At 36.1% G+C, this 22,261-nt stretch overlaps 1 protein-coding gene across 2 annotated transcripts; it reads right to left on the bottom strand.

Annotated features, from left to right (window-relative positions):
• Window positions 1-405: 405 nt before the first annotated feature.
• Window positions 406-22,046, bottom strand: CTTN (cortactin). Of its 2 annotated transcripts, XM_072422087.1 has the most exons (16): window positions 21,911-22,046; window positions 21,139-21,212; window positions 20,465-20,594; window positions 18,439-18,549; window positions 16,611-16,665; window positions 15,266-15,376; window positions 14,056-14,166; window positions 13,118-13,228; window positions 10,465-10,575; window positions 8,928-8,983; window positions 8,424-8,493; window positions 7,054-7,202; window positions 6,243-6,341; window positions 5,688-5,835; window positions 5,034-5,105; window positions 406-3,039 (listed from the first exon to the last, which is right to left on the bottom strand). In XM_072422087.1, the coding sequence occupies exons 1-16, from the start codon at window positions 21,989-21,991 to the stop codon at window positions 2,903-2,905; spliced, it is 1,626 nt and encodes a 541-aa protein (XP_072278188.1). In that variant the 5' UTR covers window positions 21,992-22,046; the 3' UTR covers window positions 406-2,902. The 2 variants fall into 2 exon arrangements, with proteins under 2 accessions (XP_072278188.1, XP_072278189.1); XM_072422088.1 differs by lacking the exon at window positions 10,465-10,575.
• Between the last annotated feature and the right edge of the window lie 215 nt (window positions 22,047-22,261).

Genomic DNA, 22,261 nt, shown 5'->3' with positions numbered 1-22,261 from the left:
TGGAGTTCAATTGATAATTTGCACAACTTTATGTCAAAGCGCACTTTGAAAGCATGTGGAATGTACTTCTTCACCCAGGGCATGTGTAAATATAGTTGAATAAACCTGAAAATCTGCAGCTGACTTGCACTTACCTTTACAACCCATGTAAGACAATTCTGCAAGGAACATTTTTTTAAAGCCACAATTACCTGACCCCATCCCCTACTTTGAAGAAAAGATATCAATATTGCCATAAAAGTGATGCTATACCAAGAACAGACAACAACAAGCTTTCACAAAAAATAAAAAAAAAGCCTGCTCAATGGCACCGATTGCTAACTGAGCCGTGATCATCTCTATTATATAGAACAAAATCAAATTTTAGTAACTGGATTAGTAACACAGAAGGAACTTCACTGAAGGTCAGATTTCAGATGGTTGAAAAAAAAAAAACAACTTTATTGAAGCTTCATTTACAAAATCATAGATCATTAATGAAGTGTTGTATGCAAAACTAGATAAAAAAAAAAAAAAGACTTTAAAAACTCAACCCTGTCTGTTACTTTCCCCAACCCAACCCTGGGGAGTGAGAATAGTCTTTCAATTTCTCATGTACACAATCACCACAAGCCTCTGAATAATTGGTCCAAAAGCGCTGTAAAAATGAGAGAGAGTAACAGTTTGGAAGGTTTAACAATAAAAGTAATGGGATATGCGTCTCTCCTTTAGACTGTAACAATACACTGAACTGCCATGGGGAGCATTTTAGGGCTTTTAAAGAAATTATTCCCACACTTTTTAAAGCAAAGTCAATGGCATGCTGCTTGCAGGAAATAGGTTATCTTCACAAGCGTCACTTGGCAAGAGGGTATTTGTCTGGTTATTTTGCTGTGACATAGCTATAACACCACCATCTGTGGAATAGGTGACTATTCTCACCAGGTGTCTCCAATTTTAATGTAACCAATCATGTAAAGAAAGCAGTGATAAAAAGCTAGGAGAACTTGTGAGTCGTGTACACCTGTAATACCCTCAGAAGGTTTCATCCCAAAAAATATGTCTCATGGGATCTGTGCAATTCCCATCAATTTTTTTGGGGTGAAGTTGCACTGATCTGCTCAGAACTGAATTTTTTCTGTAATTTTAAGACAAACTTGACAAAATGCAGACTTTAGAGCTCTTAAAAACAATAAAACCCATAGGTGTTTCTGGACTAGCACATGTACATCTGTGGGTAAAAGAAAAATCCCCCTCATGTCCCAATGTACTGATAGAAAAGAATCAATAAAATTCTGACTTGTCAAAATAGCCAACAAAAATTTTAGGCATTTATATATTTTTTAGGTTCACAGTGCAAACCACTACAATGTGCTGTAATTCATAGTAGCCTATCAAAAATTTAGCAGTTAGCTGTAGTAAAGCCAACAAAAAGTAAATGTAACTTTGGAGCAGGGGTTACTACACACTTTGCTTCTCGGATACTCCGATCATATACAGTCTTGACACTGTAACAGGAGGTAGAGCACAGCATCCCGGGGGATAGAATAGATGAGATATTTATTTAAAACAAGTATCTTTGTAAAAGAAACAAATACAGCAACAGGCTCAGAGTTTTAATGAACGGTTCTATGGTTTGCCTTTTTGGTAATACTGGGGGGAAATGGACTGAACTATATGTAAATAAAAAGAGCAGCAAAGAAGAAGCCACAGTTAGAACTGCATCAATATAGGGAGGTTCACAGTGGACATTACAGACCGATGCCAACGGCCTCTTGTTGGTGCAAAGTGTCCGTCTTAGTGGACAGAGCAATTAAATGTGGCATTCTCAAGACTTAAATTCTTTTCAAACAGAAGTTGGTCACTTAGGAAGCAAAGAAAACAAAAGTTAAAAATCGATCACTCTACTGGTAGAGCTCTTGTAAACAAGCTCAGAAAAGCAATGCCATCTATAGGCTGGTCACAGGCAGTTGCAGATGGTGGAGCACATAACATGACATCTTGCTGGGTCACATTTTTTTTTTAACTGTGTGAAAGATCAGAGACTGCAGTGCATTGCAAATGTTATTTTTATATGCATAGATGGCTTTAGAGAACACATGGAACATGTTTAATAAAAAAACAGTTTAGAAGCTCTTTTAGGATTTTTTGTCCATCCCTCTCTACCTTATGTTCCAGGTGATGGGTAATAAAGGACAGGAAAACTAGATGCATCTTTTCTGCGGAGACACGCAGAGTTTAAAACCTTACAGAAAACCATTCTTATTAAGGATATAGCATTTAGAGTGAGACGTTCTAGTTGCTTCTAACTACCCAAAAGAGATGGGAGTCGGGCTTTATGTCCAAAGTGTACCACAAATCCATCCATGCAGTATTTACAATGTTACTTCCCTATATCATTTTTATATTATCATCTCCTAGAATGCAAGAAACTAGATAGATTGAATTATAATAAAGTACATGTATTTAGTAATAAAAAATAGATATGAATTGTGCCTGCTGTTATTTATAGGCCAATTCATTGTAACCCAGCTGCCAGTTGTGAAACCACTCAACAGCAAAAGACTGCCTGCTCGTTAATCAGCTCTGGTCAAAGGTCTCACAAAGTAAAGGCACACCTGGCAATAAAGGGGTTAACAGCCTTTAAAATGCATTTGCCAGCTTGCAGCAGTTAGCTGCGTTTAAAAGCCTGATAAAAAGTTACTAGAAAAAAAAAATTATAATCTGCAAAACACTGCTCCCTCGCTAAAAGGAAAGAAAAAAAAATAGATATCATGATTTGTAGTGTAAGAATCCAGCTTGGGCAATTATGGCGAAATTCATTGTAGAGAGGAGCGTGCAAAACAGCGTCTTGCTGAAACGCTGCTGAGCGGAGAGGCTACAATGCAGGATCCTCTCATAGGGACGACAGATGATGGATGTCTTACTGCCGCAGTTCCACATAATTAGCTGGGAAGAGCCCATAACGTTCCTTGCACAGCCCTCTCCACCATCCCTCATCAATCATCTCAATGTTCGTGATTATATCATCTGGATCGAAGGAGATCTCATCATCACCAGCTGGGAGAGAAAAAAGTAAAAAAGGTTTCACTACTGACAGATATAAAATTATTTCAACAAAGTCAGTAAAATGGTTTTAACCCTACTAGCGGTATTACCGAGTGTGACTCGGGGTGGATTTACCATGCAAAAAGAAGGAATCCCGAGTCACACTCGGGGTCGCTTTAAACTTAAAAAACCCACTTCCTTTGCTCTGTTGGCATCCCCCGTCGTCCTGCAGATCCTGGGGACACGTCCTTCCTCTTCGATTTTCAGCCGGCGAATGCAGAGATGTTCTCCGGGGTTTCCCGGTGAGGTTAGTGCATGCGTCCGTGCGGGCGGGAGGAGCGGTGGGAAATTCAAAAAATTTTGTATTGAAATCAATACAAAATAGCTGTACTGAGTCCAATACAAAGAAATCTTTATATATATATATATATATATATATATATTTAAAGATTTTTGTGTTTTTTTTTTATTTAAGGTTTAATATTAAATGTAATAATTATTGGACATATTTCGGTGAATTATGCCTAAGAATTATATATAGCCTACAATGTAAAATAAATTTCCATGCAAAAAAATGTTATGCTTTTTGCATGGAAATATGGAGAGAATTAGAATGCTAAGGGGGTCAATGTATTCTGACAGCTTCTTATCACTGATTGCACCTAAAATGAATGTTTGCCCCTGCTGCTTTTTAAAAACACTTTTCCCTGCCTTCTATTTGAGCAGCCAATAAAACGAGATATCATCTATTTTCCAGCAAGATTTGAGGAATATACAGTTCTCCAACTTTTATTGAGAAGAAACTTCAAGTACTGTAGCATCTTTTTGTGATATTTAGAGTTCTTAGGTTCTCATCTGAGCATGATCCTGTTACTTCCTTGTACCACAGAAGCCAGAGGACAGGTAACTAAATATTTTTTAAAATTTAACCTACCTGCATTAAAGCGAAGGGAGGTGATGAGCTTTGCAGGGACAAAAACAGAAGATTTTGTTCTATGCAAAATATCCATTTTAAGCAATCAACACAAATTGCAAATTGACACTGCTTTAACTTTTATGACAGGTCAGTGTACTTGTGGACACCTCACAATAAGATGAACAGACACATTGAATATTACAACGGGGCAAGCCAAAGCCTTGATGTCTTAGCTGAAGGTGGTGTATACAGGTACAGGACTCCAGGTTTATAGGAGCCAGGATAAAATGGAAGGTCTACAGAATACACAAAGGCCTTCAAGATGTGTATGCTTCCACATTCTTGTACAATATGGCAAAACAGCAAAAAAAAAAAAGGTAGAATTTTGTGGGAAAGACTCAAAGGTTACATCAAATGCTTCTATTAATCATCAAGACACCAACTTTAACCAAATAATGTATCATCTGTATTTAAAAGCAGCACTGTGGTATGGGGCCTATTATTGCAAGGTGTGCACAATAGTATCCTTCCAGGATACATACTGTAAACTAACTAGGACAAATAAAATACAGAGACCTTAAACATGTAGTGCAGTACTGATTTTAGGCTTTACTGCTGGTAAAGATTATAGCCGATTAAGGCAAGGTTATAGCCAATATTCAGTGCAAATTATCTTGTAAGTGCACAAAATTAATTCTCAAAAACACAAAGATATATAGGCTTTTAAAACTGGAAGATGCCAACAAAACGTAACTAAAAAAACAAGTAATTTTATTTTAGATACTAATTATAAAGTAAAATTTTTTTTGTGTGATCGACAATTTTTTAATGCCACATTTTTGGGATGCCATCTGCATTTGAAAAGCATAGCCACTGATTGCCTTTAGCTTGTCAATCATTACTTGGCTACAGCTAGTCCTCCCCTCTAGTATTCGGGACAGGTAGTTGAGATACAAAAGGAGGAGGATTTGGTTCAGTCACAGAAAGTAAATTAAATTTTGTGTTTACACCATAAAGCTACTGTATCAGAGTAACTGGATTTTAACCTTAAGGCTGTCAAACAGAAGCTTATAGATGTACTTTAACCTACCTGCTTGATAATCATACAAAGCAATAGCTGTAATTCCTAGGTCACTGTCATACTCTGCATATGTGTTCTCCACTAAAAAAAAAAGAGAATAGAGTACATTACAAAGATGTCACAACAAGAATAAACATATTCAGACAAATATAAATACTATCAATTAGGTAAACACTCACAATCATTTAACTTGGTATAGTAAATTATATATAAAATTTCTAAAGCTAAAATTGTCTTTCTATATTCATAATACTAATAATGGATATTGCTTTAGGTTTTATAAATCATATTACTGTATGGAAAACTACATGGTATTGTATTGTATTACATTACTGCAATATTTTGTTTATTATTCACACTTAGGGTTAAACTCCACTCAGCTTCAAATGCATATTTTTTTGAAGCCTCTGAAAGTCAAACACAATTTTGTTTTGTTTTTATTGAAAACAATGAGGGAGTCTTCACATTTGCTTTGGCGTTGCTTCTTTTTCAACACAGATTGTGGCCCGTGTCCGTTTGCCTTGTGTGTTCTAAATATGAAGCAAAGCAAAACCAAAACATGCTGTGTTTTCCTTGACAGGTAACCTGAAGATAGGCTTTATAAACAAGGTCAACATCTTCACACAAGACATATTCTAGTGCAACACTGGGCACCATATTTACCATCTTGATAATCTGCTGAATCATAAACTGCTTCAGATTCAGGTTCCTCTTTATGGCTTTCGGCTTCTTGGTATTCAGATTCTGGAGCGTATACCGGTTCTGGCTCAGCTCTAGCTCTTGGCTGTTCTACGTGTGGTGATACAGCTTCCTGTATTAGAGAAAAAAAATTACTGTGTTAATATCAATCATAAAACCACAATATCTCTGAATATGGAAATGGAAGGGTTTGAACCTTTGCTAGGCTTTACTACCTGTTGCCAGGTTACTGATATCCCCTCTCTCTCTTGTCAACTTAAAAATGCCCACACTTATGAGAAGGATTAACAATAAAACAACTCTATGTTAGTATAACAGTTTCAGTAATACAGAAAAAATTAAAACAACACAGTGTTACATGTCACTTTCTTAGACATGGTTCAGGATGATACTATCCATTGATATTCTACAAATGTAACAGGTATTCTATGCATATACAATTCTCTGGTGCCCCGAGATTCCCATTTACTGAAGCCAATACATATGCACATAACTCACATTAGATTATTAGATTCTCACCTCATATACTGGACTTGATGGGGCCTCTTCAGCCTCTTCAACCACTTCTCTGGTTCTGGGAGATGCTGGAGGAGAGGCAGGTCTTGCTTTTTCTTGCTCCTGAATATAAAAAAGGAGGAAAATTAAAACAAGCTAACCAATCAACAGGAGAAGTGGGTATTTTTAATCTGCAATTAGATGGTCATCGATTGCCCGTATGCAAAAGTATTTTTTTTTTAGCTCAATATACTTTAGTGTTTATCAGAGACGGATATGTTGTATTGCATTAATTGTAGTTTTCCACAGAAGACTTGTAAAACTCAAAGTACCAGGCCCTACATCTCATTTTATGGTACAAAAGGCATAGGTAATCTCCAAGATATGTGGTAGAAGATCAGTTATCTATAAGTGAAATCACAGGACAAATTTTGGCTAATGAGCCCGGGACAAACTGATAAATATATATATATATATATATATATATATATATATATATATATATTTATATATTTTTTTTTTTTTTTTTTTTTTTTATTGTGACCCTTTTTAAATTACAAATGAAAATAAAAAGAAATATGCATACAAATGGTTAGAAACCAGGACAAAGTTAGCAGGAAAGCAATAGCCAATGGGAAAGGGTAAAGAGAAGTTAATCTGAACTGATTAGGGTACTCTTGATAAGGGAATAAATAGGAAGAAAGATTATTTAAAAAACAAAATGTACTTGTTAGGTTGCTTTAATAGACAACATACAGATCAAAGTTCATCCTTTTGAACTGCAGATAAATGGAACAATGTAAATATAGATGTAATTATATTTTTCTGCACAAACCTCAAGTTTTCTGCGTGCTTGTTCTTGTTCCTGCTTCTCCTGTGCCATTCTCTGGGCCCTCTCAATCTCTGCTTTTTTTCGGTCCTCTTGCTCTTTTTCTTTTGCAAGATTCTCAAAGTTTGCTCGGATGTTGCTGGCTTTATTTCCCTCTGTAATGCAAATATAAGATTTCTGTAAACCTTTTTTGGCCAATAATGTTTAAGGTATCTGGACTAGGATTGACAAATACAATTTGCCATTTTATAGGAAATCTAGAAATGTTAAATATATTCAAGCGGTACCTTGAAAAGTACTCTAGCAAGTAAGCTCCTTGCAACATAAGAAATGATGCAACACATTTACCAGTGCAAAATCTTTAGTTATTTAAAACCCCTCTCTAACACCATATGTGCAAATGTGTCACCTAACAGGAAATTACACCCTGCAATGTCCATGGCAATACCTTTACAGTCTGAAATCCTAGGAACAACACACTTAGGCATACAGAACTGTTGGTTATGTTAGTATCACATTATTTTTTGATTATTATAATCATATGAACAACTATTTTTTGCACAAGATCTTCTTGGGTAATGTTTAAAATGGAACTAATGCCAAGCACCAAACTCTGTCTTCCTTTTTTTTAATAAATGAGACATACCAATTTAGTTATTGTATGGAGGTGAAACAGTCCTATTATATCTACTATATCAACAAAACTCAGTCTATCAATGTTACATCTGAATAGGTGGATTTTTAAAAAAAGAACACATATCTATTACCACCGACCCACTGTACAAAAGAGGATTCAATGATACTTTGGGATGTGCCATTTTTTAGATATAATTGCCAATGTCCACTGCTTCCCTGGCTGTGACGCTTTAAGCTGTGTGCCACTTGGCATTGCACCAGACTCAATTGAAGAACCAACTTCCTTTGCTCTCTATGGGACTTTGTGTCACAAGCAGATCTCGCACTGAAGTACTTGGTGTAGTAGAAAAATGCTGCTTGGATGATCAGAGATTGGGGCACAGTGGGCAGTGTTAGAATGTCTAATAAATATCTAATGAATGGCACAACTTAAAGTGACTTTTTGTGTGTAAAAGTGGTAGGAAATGTGTACATTACACTGAAAGTACACTTATTCTCTAAAGAGTGAATAAACTTTATTCTTTATTTTTCTTTTATTTCACTATCTTGGTTAACGCATGTTTTTTTGCGTATATGGAGTCCCTCTCTGATGACAAGTACCTCCTATAATGTCAACAATGTACAATAGAGAGGCAAATGAAGGTACCATTGGAACAAATACATGGTAAAATATTTTATTAATTTTAAACTTACTTACACTATTATATACATTCAATTTCTACCTAATCAATATCACATACCGACTTCCACTGGTCGAGTTCTTTGGTAACTTGGTTGTACTTTCTCCACATCTTCAAAGGAAGCAGCCGCCTGCAAAATGTAAAACTTCCTTTGTCATGGATGGAAATTCTCTTCATTACATAAACATGTATTAGAAAGCAAGTTTTGGTTAAATTTACTTACATTAGGGAAAAAGAAAAAAAAAAAAACCCCACTGTACTAACCATTGTCTAAATTGTGTCGAATACACATGAAAAGTTTGAATGATGTAAATAAAGGTTTATAGTAAAACTGAATATCCTAGATTGTAAGCTCTTCTGGGCAAGGTCCTCTCCTCCTCCGGTGTCACTATCTGTATCTGTCTGTCATTTGCAACCCCTATTTATAGTACAGCGCTGTGTAATATGTTGGCGCTATATAAATCCTGTTTATTAATAACATTAATAATAATATTATATGCATAAGTAATTGATTTTTTCAAAAACAGATCAAAAGCACAAATATTTTTTTTCTGTAATTGCTACCTTGTCCATCCGATCCTTTTGTACACCATATTTTCCACCGAATCCCTTGGAGTAATCTAGAAGCATATTGACAAAAAGTGAGTTAAAAAGTAAAAAAAATAGTAAGATTTCACGAAAGATCAAATTAGCTTCTATTTAAAACCGCACAATGAAGTCTTACTAGCTGTTACATTATAGGTGTAGTACCGGCTTTCATACATTTTTAAGTGGGCTATAATAAAAAGGAGGAACGAGTTTAAAAATTGATCAGAAGCCCTAAGGATGGCAAAAGGACAACCCAGTGCTACCACAAGTAAAGGCAGGTAAATCACCCATTTTAGATAGATCTAAAGGGCTTGCTAGGTTTGCTGTTTTTTCAGAACCTTTGTGGATGAATTATAAAATCAGTGAAAACTTCATCAAACCTTTTCTGCTTGAGAATCTTCTAGGTCCATGTGTTTTAAATGGAGGTAATTCTTCACAAAAGAATGTTGGGTAAACGTCAGATTTACTACGGTTTAAAATGGCCCCTAAGAGTACTTGGAGGGTAAATCTGCAGCTTTGTCCCCCTCCTCCTGAAAAAAAAACCTTCTGAAGGGCTTTTTTAATGACTCAAAACAGTTACGGTATTGGGTCAATACAGAAGTCACCTAGCATTTTAAGATATATGAAAGGTTTACCTGAACCCTTCTCCCCTCTGCACCTTTCAACTCCTAATGACAAGGAAATGTTTGGAAGAAGTCTTCTGCAGGAATGTTAACTTACTAATAATAATGAGGGCAGGAAGGAATTATATTAAATAAATAAAACATTTATTGGACAAAAATTGGGCATAAACTGTGAAAGGAGAAGATTTGCCATCTTTCAGGAGACATCTAGAATATTTAATTGTCCCACATTTCTCAGTTTTTTTTAATTAGGTTTAATGACATTTCAAAATAAAGCTAAATATTTTGACAGGCATAATAAAACAAATTAGTTTTACAAAGTAATAAACACAAAACGTAATTAAAATCCAAGATTCTTTTTTTTTTTTAAGCAATCATATTTTAGCCAAAAAGACTACCTTATGTGATAAAATGTATACCCACTGTGGAAAACAAGATTATTGTTGTTATTTAAACAGTGCTAGTAGGGTTATATTATTGTAAGTAATTATATTGTTAATTGTTCATTTAAACTAATAAATAAACTTTAGCGACAACCTTTAAAAAAAAAAAACACTTTAACAAATTATAATTTAATATTTTGTAATGCTTTGGATTTGTGCCTTTGACAAAAGCCTATCATCAACAGTTGCACTCAAAGATATTTGAACCCGATTTACAAATATTCATTGTGTATTTTATTTACAGAAATGTTTTTCCTGATGCACGTCTACTTAGCAAAGATTGCAGAAGAGCCTGTAAAAGTCAACAAACTGTTGGAATACTCTTGAAGAATTACCAAGGTTTGTTAATGTGGAATGCTTAACACAGAATACAGGGTAGAAAAGACCATGGACATGAAATGGGCAAGGACAGAAAAAAACACAGAATGGTTGGACATTACAGAATACCTTTTTGGGATTCATGTAGTTGCAGTTTCTCTTGGTGATCCCAGCCAAGTGCACACTTGTCTTGTCTGTCTGTCTGCACACCAAATTTTCCTCCAAACCCTTTCACATAGTCTACACACACAGAAATCCACGAGCCATTAAACAGAAATGAGAGGCACCCCATGCACATTTGACAGGTTATGAGTTTCCGATGTGTTCAGCTGTTTAGTACATCATATTAGAAAGGTAACAGTTTGGGGGTGACCATGTTGAAATGGAAATTGCACTTTTTTAAAGATCTGATATTCCAGTGTACTTCCTAAAGCACAGATAACTGGAAATTGTTTAAAATGAGACATGACGGTTAGCTATATTGACACAAGCTTGTTCCCTATGATTCTAAAACTAAACGTGTAAGTCAAAACCCCAGTTAAACCCCAGTCAGTTTTTGTGGAGATTTACATTTACTTTCCATCTCAAGAAGAAGGGTGTAAAAAATCTTGACAAAGAAAGGGAAATGCTCTTAGCTGTCTTCAGAACAAGTTTTTACATTGGATGTAACCTCTTTATTTTTGTTTCAGTGACAACTGAAAATGATGAACTTGTATTCCCAGTGACAAGTATCATTGGAGAAGATAAAAACTGACAGAGGTTCTAACTTTCATTTTATCCTAAATGAACCAAAACTTAGCTTTGTTATACTTGGTTGAACAGACAGTTGCAATGTCTGTTGGTCAATACAATGGCCATATGGTAAGCAAAATAGTTTACAGATGCTTATAGAAGCTTTTAAAAGCCAATCCTAACTCTAAATACATTTAGTTTAGATCAGGCACCTATAGGCTGAGACACCATTTCAGTTTCTCTGTGCCCCTTATCACCTCTTACCTGAAAGAAAAGCCAATGAGCATATTTGTTTTAGATGGACCACTGTAATATTTATTTAGTCTTCATTACAGAGAAGACATACGAGAAGCACATGATACTGACTTGGAACAGCTGTGTTTGCTGGGCAGAATGACAAGTGGAAATAAATGCTGCTTTTAGGCCTCTCAAGATAAGTTGATTCAGCCCTGCAGCAGCCACACAAAACGGAAATAGATCACATTTATGTACCATAGTCTTCCAAAGTACAGACTTTTGTTCAAATTATATTAAAAAATTTTAATATTCTTTACCACAATATGAGTGACTAAAGGGGTGGTTGTAAGAAGTTCAGCAAGTTACGCCTTATGGCAATTTCCATTTCACTGATCAATTAAAGAAACTTTGTTTATTCCAGAGTTTCTTCCACAGGACAAAAACAAAATTATTGAGTTCACATGATAAAAAGGGGCACACCAAGCATGAGGATGTGGAGGACCAATGTCATTAATTATTTCCTTCACCTTGCCACCAAGCAGCATACAGGAATGTTATGATTGGTTTGTAAACAAGAGAAGGAATAGTCAGCAAACAACCAAAGAGGAGGACATCTGACAAACAGAATTAAAGGTCTGTTTCTCTAACATTCAGGCAGTAACGGCAGAATTGTACATGTGATTACATTTTGATGAAATTTATTTTTTCTTTTTAAATATGGATTTGAACTTTAATTACTAGTTATCCAAAGGTTTAATAATTACTCCTAATCTTTTGCACACCAGTTGAAATTCCAAATCAACTTGAGTTTACAGCTGAACTAAACCCTACCTTTTCCTGCACCATTGCTGGCACAGACATCTTCACCTGGTCCTCCAGTTGAATGGCCAGGACAGAATGCTTAACTCATGTTAATTTAATCCCAGCACCCAGGTATGCCAGGACTCAACAGACCATTGCGAACAGGCAGACAAATTTGTTATATTGCAAGGGGGGAACAGACTGTCTCCTATAGAAAAAGAGAAGTCTGCTCAGAATGTTTTGTTTCACAAGCTCCTTTTCTACTTTATTGCTCTGGGATGAAATATGGCAGGGAAAGGATACTGGCATGATTGATTCAGATTTTCTTATTTTGTTGTTCTGGAAGTCTACAAGTGTATTACCCTTTCACAGTTTTGACAGCTCTGAACATAATTACAGGAGGGCAGTGCACAGGGAAGACTCAAACACTATGCTGGTAATGTTTTACAGTGAAATAAATGGGCTGGGAGAGGAGCAATTAAAGTAGTTGGAACATCAATACCCATTTTTCCTATAGTCACCCATCAGATAGGTAATCAGTAATACCATAATTACATAGGTAGGCTGGTGTTGAAAGCTACATAAGTATAGTGGGTCCTGAACTGATCATGAGATTTTACAATTTTGTCTGATGAAGTTGATAATTACCTATTTCTCAGTGGGGTAGCTAGTAGGTCATATTACTGAAAATGGGAGATATATATATATAAAAAAAAAAATACATGTTTATAAATCTGCCATTACTGACTACACAAATGCAAAACCACCATGTTAAAACACAGAAAGAATACAGAACCCAGGGAGGTTAAAGGTATTTTTTCTTATGTTAGGTTTTTTTTTTTCGTTTTTCTATGCGGAGGCTAAATTTAATCACTTATTTCCAAACATCTCCTATTTGTTTCATATTTAAAGTTTCATGCTCAGCCTTGAATGGCGAGTTTGTTGCCATGATATGGACTGGGCAACGCTGTAGATGGAGCACTGTGGGGAAAAAATATTACTTATACTAAACCTTTTTGTGATTCATGTTTTTCAGTCTTCCCTTGGTAGTCAAACCCAACAGCACTCTTGTCTACATTGTCCTTATCGACACCGTATTTACCTCCAAAGCCTTTGGAATAATCTAAAAAAAAAATTTTAAAACATTTTATAGTCAAATATAAAACTTTGGAGCGGTCTTATATTAGAGCAAGTAGGGTTAGTTATCTAGAAGATTGCATCTATCAAAGGCTTCCGTCTGTTCATTGGTTCCTCTACAGAAGGATTATCAAAGGCTGGAGCAGTAAGTGAATGTCATGGAGCTGCAAAGAATGAGGGCACTAAAACTGGCATATTTACAGCATATGTAAACCGTAGGCAATAAAATTTTGTCTGAATTTTTTTTTTAAAATGCTACAGTCTTTTTTTTTTTTTTATACGTTTTTTTTTAAGTCATTTTTTGTATACATGCATTCACTCCAGGAAGGGAAGAATACAATTTCTCAAGACTGATTTTCTGCTGGTGGAAACTGTTGACTGTGTAATGTGCGGTACAGCCACCTATAGCCTTCATTGGGGTGACATAGAGGTAGTTTAGGAACACAACTAACAAGGACAGCTTTGTCATGCTGCCTAAACAAGGTCCATCTTAAGGATTGAAGCTACAGATAGAAAATATTGATCTTTTGAAGTAGAATATGTTAAAACATTATATAAGATTATAATTCGTATTACATCCCCTTTCATTGAAAAAAATTGTATATAGGTTGTTTTGTATAGATGGAAGTTTATGAGCCTCGAATTGCATGAGACGATCCTGAGGCCTCACCCACAAACCAGATCATAGGCAAAAGAAAAGGGCCAAAAGCTATAGTAATGAGCTGCAAGGTATATTTTACACTGGTTTTATGCTAGTTTATTAAAAAGATGTAAGTAGTCCTGAAATTTATTGACTTGCAAAGGGATACAAACCTTTTTGAGATTCATGCTTTTCAGTCTTCCCTTGATAATCAAATCCTACAGCACTCTTATCCACACGGTCTGCCTGCACACCGAATTTTCCACCGAAACCAGTAGAATAATCTGTGCAAAATGATAGCTCAGTATAAGAATTTTTTGCACTCTTTAAAGCAGAAACACAACCAAATATGTCAAATTAATAAACTCTTAGTTTCAGATTACAAAAACATGAATTGTTTATAATTAAACCTAGAAAAAAGTAGGTTTTAAGTACTTTGAGTTTGCTGGATATTATTTTCTCCAAACAGAAGTACTACACTATTCTACTTCAGGGGAGGCATACCTGTAAAAGAGGAGCATAAATGCTTACATTCTTTGCAAGCTGAATGATGCTTTATTTATAAGAAATATTCTGCCAAAGTCTACTGGAGAAAAGTCAACACTTATGCAAATGTTGATTTGGTCCACTGCAGTTCTCAATGATATCTTCTGCTGAACTTCATGTCATAACAAAAAAACATTGGTGGGAGAAGCCAGTAAAAACTACAGGTGACACAGGAAACAACACAAATGTCAGCAGATTCATAGAAGATTTAGAATGATGACTTCTGGTGTTGGCAACAGAAAAGAAATATTTACATTCTTCTTTTGCAAAAATGCCTTGTGTGGAGCAGTTTAGTACAATGACAAGGTCACTTGCAAAAATGCAGCAAATATCTTCAATTTTCTTTTGTAATTGTGGACTATATTTATTTAATAAAAGGCTGACCTGGGATAAACTGAAAACCTACATTTGTCTACATTTGTCATCACTCCTCTGCATGAAGACGAACAGCGCAGGTTGCAGCCTTATCAGAATAGTTTTTTTTGTTGGTTCTTAACTGAGAAGGAATATCATACAGATGCTATTCATTCTTTTTAGCTAGTTTTCATGTGCCTCTTAGACACATATAATACAGCATGCTTGGACTTGTAGTCCTCTTTGGCCAAAAGGCTGCAAGTTACCATGACTGTAGCAAGCAGAATGTATATACTATGAATCAAGTCAGGAAATATTATTTTGGCCTCTGTTGAAAAAAACAGTGATGTCTTATTCGTGTTCAGTGTTCTTTTGTTCATTGCTGGGAAGAGCGATGCCCCTCAGTATTTGACAGGGTTATAGCAGGCCAACCCTTGCTGCAGGCTACTTGTCATGAATCGCGTTTCTCATTTTGACACAAACCTTTCTGGGATTCATGCTTCTCTGTTTTGCCCTTGTAATCAAAGCCAACGGCACTTTTGTCCACTCGGTCAGACTGAACTCCATATTTTCCCCCAAAGCCGCTGGTGTAATCTGAAAGACATTCAGTTTTGTTATGCAACAGTTGACAAAATTGGGGGGGGGGGGGGGGGGGGGGAGGGGGGAGAGACTTTTCACAGTAATACAATCACCCTTAGGGCTAACTTTCTGTAAAATGAGTAATTATAGCACAGAAGCACAGATAATATTCTGAATTTAAATTATACTCCACCCTGCAGTACTACCTTGTGTACATATACTTACAAGGATTTATATAGCTACACTTAAAGAAACTCAAAAAAAATATGCAAGATTGCCTCCTGAAAAAATAGGATGTGGTTTCATAAGGAATAATTGGTAAACATAATAAATATTGCCTAGTTCCCCCCTTTTAATAGGTAGTGATTAGATGAATGATTTACACTTTTCATGTCTTTTATGTTACTGCATTTTACTATCCCATTTGCCTTATTTATAAAATGAACCGATTGCCACTTTATAGATTGACAAATAGAATTTGCCATTTGACAGTAAAGCACAATGGGGCACAGTGGAGATTTTTTTCCCTAGATTTTATGATCAGCTGCAGTGAATGTTGATGGACTGCTTACCTCCACCTTAAAGTGGTGATTGCTTGTGCAAGTAAATTATGCCGATGACTAGCAATTTCTGGTAATTTTGGCATGACTATCAAAACACTGATTGCCATCACAAAAAATTGGATTGCCATTTTATAAACAGGGCACCAAAAGGAGAACAAAAGAGGCAAGTGTGTGAACTTTATTCACAAACTTTAAGACAAAAGGTTAAAACAGGATTGCCAATGAGCATGGAAAATATTTGCCAATAATCTTTTTAATGGCAATAAATTTTAAACTAAATGTTTTTTTTGTAGTTTACACGACTCTCTCTCAAAACTCAGTAGAGTAGTCTTTTATTTAAGCATGTAACAACATTTTTGTACAACACTGTCTTACTTTTATTGGTTTCCTTTTCCTTTTTTCTGTTCAGAAGTAAATCTCAGAACTACAATCATTGTCATTCAGGTAAGTTTATCGAAACACCAGTATCCAAATACTGGATAAGAGATTAGATTGTTTATACATCTAAAATGTTTCACCTTGAATTTTATTCTTGAGTGTAGTTATCACACCCTTGTGTTCTGTGCAATGCTTTTGTTAGAAATTCAAGATCGGAATTTCTAATTTGGGGAGTTTCTTTTTCATCTAAAAGACTATTCATGGAGCAAAACATATAAACACACGTAATATGCGACACAGGTTCTCACCTTTCTGGGATGCATGTTTTTCTGTTTTCCCTTGATATTCATAGGTTAAAGCAGACTGCAAGAGACCAACAGGATGATAAGCCACAAGAGTTCAATGCACAGTAGTTAAATAAAAATACAAAAAAAACTTTTACTAAAGTTTTAAAGAAAGAACCAGTGGTAAAGTTTAAAAATATTTTACCTGCTAAAAAATGTGTAATTTTGTGCAGCCAACCTTGTGATTTACACTTATCTACCTCATGGCACATTCAGGCAGGCTACCTACTGTATTTCCTGACTCAGCAAGCCAGCGTCCGATGTCCCCTGTCCATTTTAGGCTTTTTCACTGGTCAATGAAACAGCATGATTACTTCAAGCTGCATCATTACCTCTGTCCAGTTAACAGGGAGTTGAACCAAAAGTCAAGCCAAGAAGAAGCAGAGTGATGTGGCAGATGTGCATTGTAAATTTTTAGGCAGTAAAACAAAACAAAGATAATTACTATACATGTATTTATGCTTTAGTTTTACTTTTAGTTGCTTTATCAGAACTAATCAGAACTAATTTTTGGGGGGATGGAATGGGGTAAGAAGATATCCTAGTATGATGGTCACCAGAGAGAAAGTGATAACGAATCCCTCACCAAACTCAAATCTGACATGGTTTCTACCCTTTCTTCTGCTGTCTAAATCACAATAAAATGCAGTATGAATTACACTTCAAGCTAAAAAGGTTTATTCTTAAAAGTATCATAGTATAAAGTCATCTTTTTTAAAAATTTGTATTTCCAAATCAATATATTTTTAGAAATACTTGATAGGCTCCCAGGCTTGCCTGGAGAGTCCAAATTTACATTAGTGCTAAGAGGCAGCCTAGATCAAAAAACATTTCCTTTTTTATTTGCAAGTATATATCATAGGGAATAGCGAAAAGGATTTTTTTTTTTGCCATGTGATGGAGACATTTATCTACAATTCCTGTACCACAGTCACAACAGAAAATAAGGAAAGCTCTGTCCCCAGTGGAAGAGTTCCCCAGTCTGGTTGACTATAGAACATTTCAGATCCCCTATTACTTTCGCTTATCATGGCAATGGTCATCAAGACAAATAGAGGAGCAAACCTGCCCAGCTGGGACAAAAACAGCACAAACCATAATAAAAACTTGACAGGTATATTATGATTAGCTTCTTGATAACAGAAAAAGGGTGGAATGATGCCCCCCAGTCAGAACTCTGTTTGCGAGAATTATTACCAAGCCAAGGTAACAGCCAGAAAGAATTTAAACTATTAATAATATTATTATTAATAATAATAATAATAATAATAGTAGTATATATTCAGCAGTTAACATCAGGGAATGTATATGAACAAGGTAAAGGAAAACAACTTATAAATGCCTATACAGCTTTAGTATGCGTTATTTAACATTTTTAAGATGTTTTCAACCAAGAAATGTGGCAAAGAAGAGTTAGGATAGTAGAAAGTGCCTCTTAAATGCCCTGAAACGTCCAAAAAACACCTATTCATATTAATAGGACATGTTTTTGTACTCTCCAGCTGGGGAGATTTTACTTTCCTTCCTATGACATTTACACAAGAGTTGGGGGTAGTGGTAGTCCATTGAAATGAAATACCCAGACAGAAATAACTAGACTGAGATTCTCTACCTTCTGTGTTTCCACTGGAGAGATTTAGAGAGGAAGTGAGAGGAAATGGATTTAGAGGAGTCACAAAGCACAGTAATTATTGTAAGAGAACAGGAGTTTTATACCTACCCTGTCACTTCACAATATTTTACATTTTGAGCCTTACATTTCTCAGCATTATAAAAAATAATAGAGGATTACCTTATCCACTCTGTCTGTCTGGACACCAAACTTTCCACCAAAACCCTTCGCTGAATCTGACTGTGAACAATGCTTGGAAAGCTTTGCCTGGTATTCATGTCCGACCGCCGACTACAAAAAAAAATTAAAATAAATAATTTTCTTCATATTATATAAACAAACTCACTTTGAAGGCAGACAATAGACAAACCACTAAATATACAGATTAAATGCATACATGCTAGAAATGTTTTAATGTCAAAATATTTGGAAAGGTAGCTTAAGCCCAGGGAAAAATCTGTGTTGGTGATCTCATTAATGAAAATGTGTGCATGTAAAATTGCTTTCCAAAATAGTGATCAGGCTGTAGTTCTGGAGTGGCGGCAAAAGCAGGATTCCAACACAGACGTTCATGTGCTGGAAAATCAAGAATATAATTGCAAGTGGAAACATATGTAGTGAAAATAGTGCAAGTTGTGGCAAACATATAAATATTTTTTAAAATATATGAAGCAGCAGTTATTTTGTTGCTACAGAGAGGAAGCGTATTCTTCTCAACACTTATAAAAGCAGTTATCCTAGATCGTGTTAGCTGCATCTTAGGTCATGTGACAGAAACTTGGCATAACATGACAGGAAAGTCTTTTTAATGCCTGCCAGACTCGGCCTGGAATTAGAGATTATTCCACAAACCACTTCCTATTTCCTAAATGGAGCAGCACTCATCTGACTCAGCATGAGGCAAGCTACGCTGCAAATCCACTAGGCTGAGTACAGTACCTTTATTAAGACAACCTCTAGTTTGGTGGCTGTTTCCTGGCTTGATGGCAGCACAGAAAACCGGCCTCCACGAATCATCAGTCACACAGCTGGCAAACCAAGCCGAGATACAATGAACTCTCTAACGCCTTCAAGGCCTAAATTCAGCAGTTAAAAGCCTGCATGCATATCGATGGCACTCGCTTAACAGGAATTAGATGCCACACATTAAGAATGCACTGTACTGCATCTTCAAATAAGGACCTTTTATTGAACCAGGTTTAATTATTGCGCCATTGTTGTTTTTTCATCTGTATCTGCATGAAATTCATGAAAAAAGGAAAAAAAGAAATGGTATTCTTATACATACTCCAGTATAGGAGCCAAATACCTGTCCTGCTTGTTATCCTATGAAGACTTGTGCACAGAAAAATTCAACTTATAAATGTTGAAAAGGTAAACTTTAGTTTTGCTTTTGCACTTAAAGCTATTGTCTAACTGTAGATGCTAACACTGCAACTGTGCCCAGGGCTTTCTGCCTTTCCTAACCTATGCTCCATGAAACCCCTGTAGAGTAAGCACACAGGTCTCCAGACGGTAGAAGAGTAATCTATGAAGCATGCAGTGTGTTTCACTCGCTAGGTCATCTTGTTTCCTGTGGGCAATAAAAGTTGCTTTGTAGCAAGCTTCCACTCTTTTTCCTTCCCTACTCAGACCTTGAGCATGCACCAATCCCTGTGTCTAAGCAGCAAGGATAGTCTTCCACAAATAATGATGGACACCAAATTATTGGGAACTCACTGAGCATGTGTAAAGTGCATGGCTGTGTACCAGTGCCTCCAGAGAGGTTGCTGCAATTACATCACGGCACCATCAGCCTCAGCAGAAAAAATGTTTTGGTCATTGCCGTGTGTTAGAGCAGCCCATTCATTTGGTTGGGCTGTTCAGTGCACCACAATCCACAGTAAGTAGTGCACATAGCGCAGTGCAAGGAATGGTAGGGTATTACTGTGTGCTAAAAAGGTGCATTTGAGATGCCATTAAGTTGAACGATAACAAAGGCATCATATGTGTGTTGTGATAACCAATTTAGGATACCAATTGCTTTTAAGATCATTTAAAGTTTATTGACCTGAAGTTTGACTCCTGCTCTGCTTCTGACCTCCTCAGTTGCTTTCAACCTGCAATCCCATTAACTTGTATGAAAGAAAAGCACCAAGTTACAATTATCATTCATCTGAACTAGAACTTAACACTATGGTGTCATGTTCAGAGGCTCTGCCCTCACCTTGTCCATGCGATCTTTCTCCACACCAAACTTTCCTCCATAACCATGAGAAGCTTTAGGTCCAGTTTCCAATTCCTGTTCTTTCAAGCACTGGTGTTCTTGGGAGACATTTTCCCTCAGCGTGTGGATGCTGGAAAAAAATTATTTAAGCATCATTATTGTGGGTACTGTTTGAATTTCTGACAAAAGATTTTGAAAATTTAGGGGAACAAGCTTTCTAAAGAGTATCAGAGTATTATAGAGAACATCTGCTTTTTTGCACCTTAAAATTTGTTGTTGCTTCCTAAACACCTGGCTGGAGAAGAGGCCGTACCCAAGAACCTGCCTGCATCTGTGAATCCTTGGATTACCTCTCGATCTGGTTCTTCATTATTACCTTACAATCATCTTTATGGCAGATCTGACACAAGGACACACTGTCTGTCTCCACACAGAGATATCAGGAAGAACATGTAAGTCCCTAATGGGGACTAAAAAACCAATTCACCTAAAAGGATTTTAGATGACAGTCCACACTGCACAAAGCCAACAGCCTGTTTGTGAAATTCAAAACCTAAACCTAAAATCACAAGATGGCTCTCTTTTGTGTACCATCTTCATGAATTATCTTTTAAGGCCAAATGGTTCGGTAAAAGGGAGAGCCACTAAAAAACACAGTTTTATACTTCACTTACTTGATATGTTCCTGGTGACCAGATCCTTCCACGGTTTTTGCTCCCCATCTCTGTTCCTTCTCAGATACATCATTCTACACAAAAAGACACAGAGTGATAAATAAACTTCATCTAGTATTACATTTTAAACACTATCATCCTTAATTAACAGAGACAGTGTTATAGTTATAACTAAACATCAGGACTGAAAACAAACTTCAAACTGGTGCAGCTCTTCTAAGCACCAGCACAAAGTACATCATCACCATTGCTTTGCCTTGAATCAACGCCTATGCACATGTACAAATTTACTTAATTCTTCACAGCTAATTTAAATTATTGAAGATTCTAAAACAGGAAAACAGCCAAGTGAAGATTTAAGTATTGCAGAATGAGTATAAGAAGGTGAGTTTATATTTCTAAATATGAGGATATAAATCTACCTTTTGTACACTAAAGGTTACTGCAAACCTGGAAAGTGTAATAGTTTAAAGCCTGTGCAGATATGGACATATATGTGCAGAAACAGACCCAGAGTCATAAAAGAATATGTGACTAAATGTGTACTTTGTTTTGTTGGTTGTACAGTACTATTAATCTGTGAGAATCCAGAGAACCCCACTTTATGATTAAATAGTGTATAGTCAACATTTATTTCCTGTCCTAAAATTATTACAGGGTGAATGTGAAGGAATTCATTACAAGGAATACATTAGAACCAAAGGTTCCTAATCCAGTACAGGATGTACCGTGTATCATACAAGCTCAGATTTAATACTCCCTTTAAGCTTACCACAAAATCAGGATCTGTCTCCCAATCATCATTATCATCTGCAGAGATGGAAAGGGAATGTCCTGCTGCTGCTTTCCACATCTAAAATAGAAAATATTTGTTAGCTACAACACTTTCTCAAAATAGATGAATGTCCACCTTACAATAAAAATAAAACAGCCTTTTATGTAAAAAGTGTCTCTTGTTCAATACTTACCTTATATCCGGAGCTGCCTAGAAAGCAAACTTCATTGCTGGTCCCCAGACCTAAATGATGGTTAGTGTCATCTAACTCTAACTTCCTGTGAGCCCAGGGCTGTCATGGGTACGTGACTACTTAGGACTGAGGCAAAAATACTGACATCATACTAT

The sequence above is a fragment of the Pyxicephalus adspersus genome, chromosome 9, assembly GCF_032062135.1.
Source record: "Pyxicephalus adspersus chromosome 9, UCB_Pads_2.0, whole genome shotgun sequence".
NCBI classification, from domain to species: Eukaryota; Metazoa; Chordata; class Amphibia; order Anura; family Pyxicephalidae; genus Pyxicephalus; species Pyxicephalus adspersus.
This window is presented reverse-complemented; position numbering and strand designations above follow the sequence as displayed.

What these genes read in the sequence shown, in the direction of transcription:
- CTTN (XM_072422087.1), bottom strand. Translation starts at nt 21,991, where the DNA reads ATGTGGAAAGCAGCAGCAGGACATTCCCTTTCCATCTCTGCAGATGAT. An exon ending in AAAACATGCATCCCAGAAAG is followed by an intron (nt 15,377 to 16,610) that starts GTGAGAACCTGT and finishes AATGTCTTTCAG; the next exon opens with ATTACACCAGCGGCTTTGGG. An exon ending in AAAGCATGAATCTCAAAAAG is followed by an intron (nt 13,229 to 14,055) that starts GTTTGTATCCCT and finishes TTTTTTTTTTAG; the next exon opens with ATTATTCCAAAGGCTTTGGA.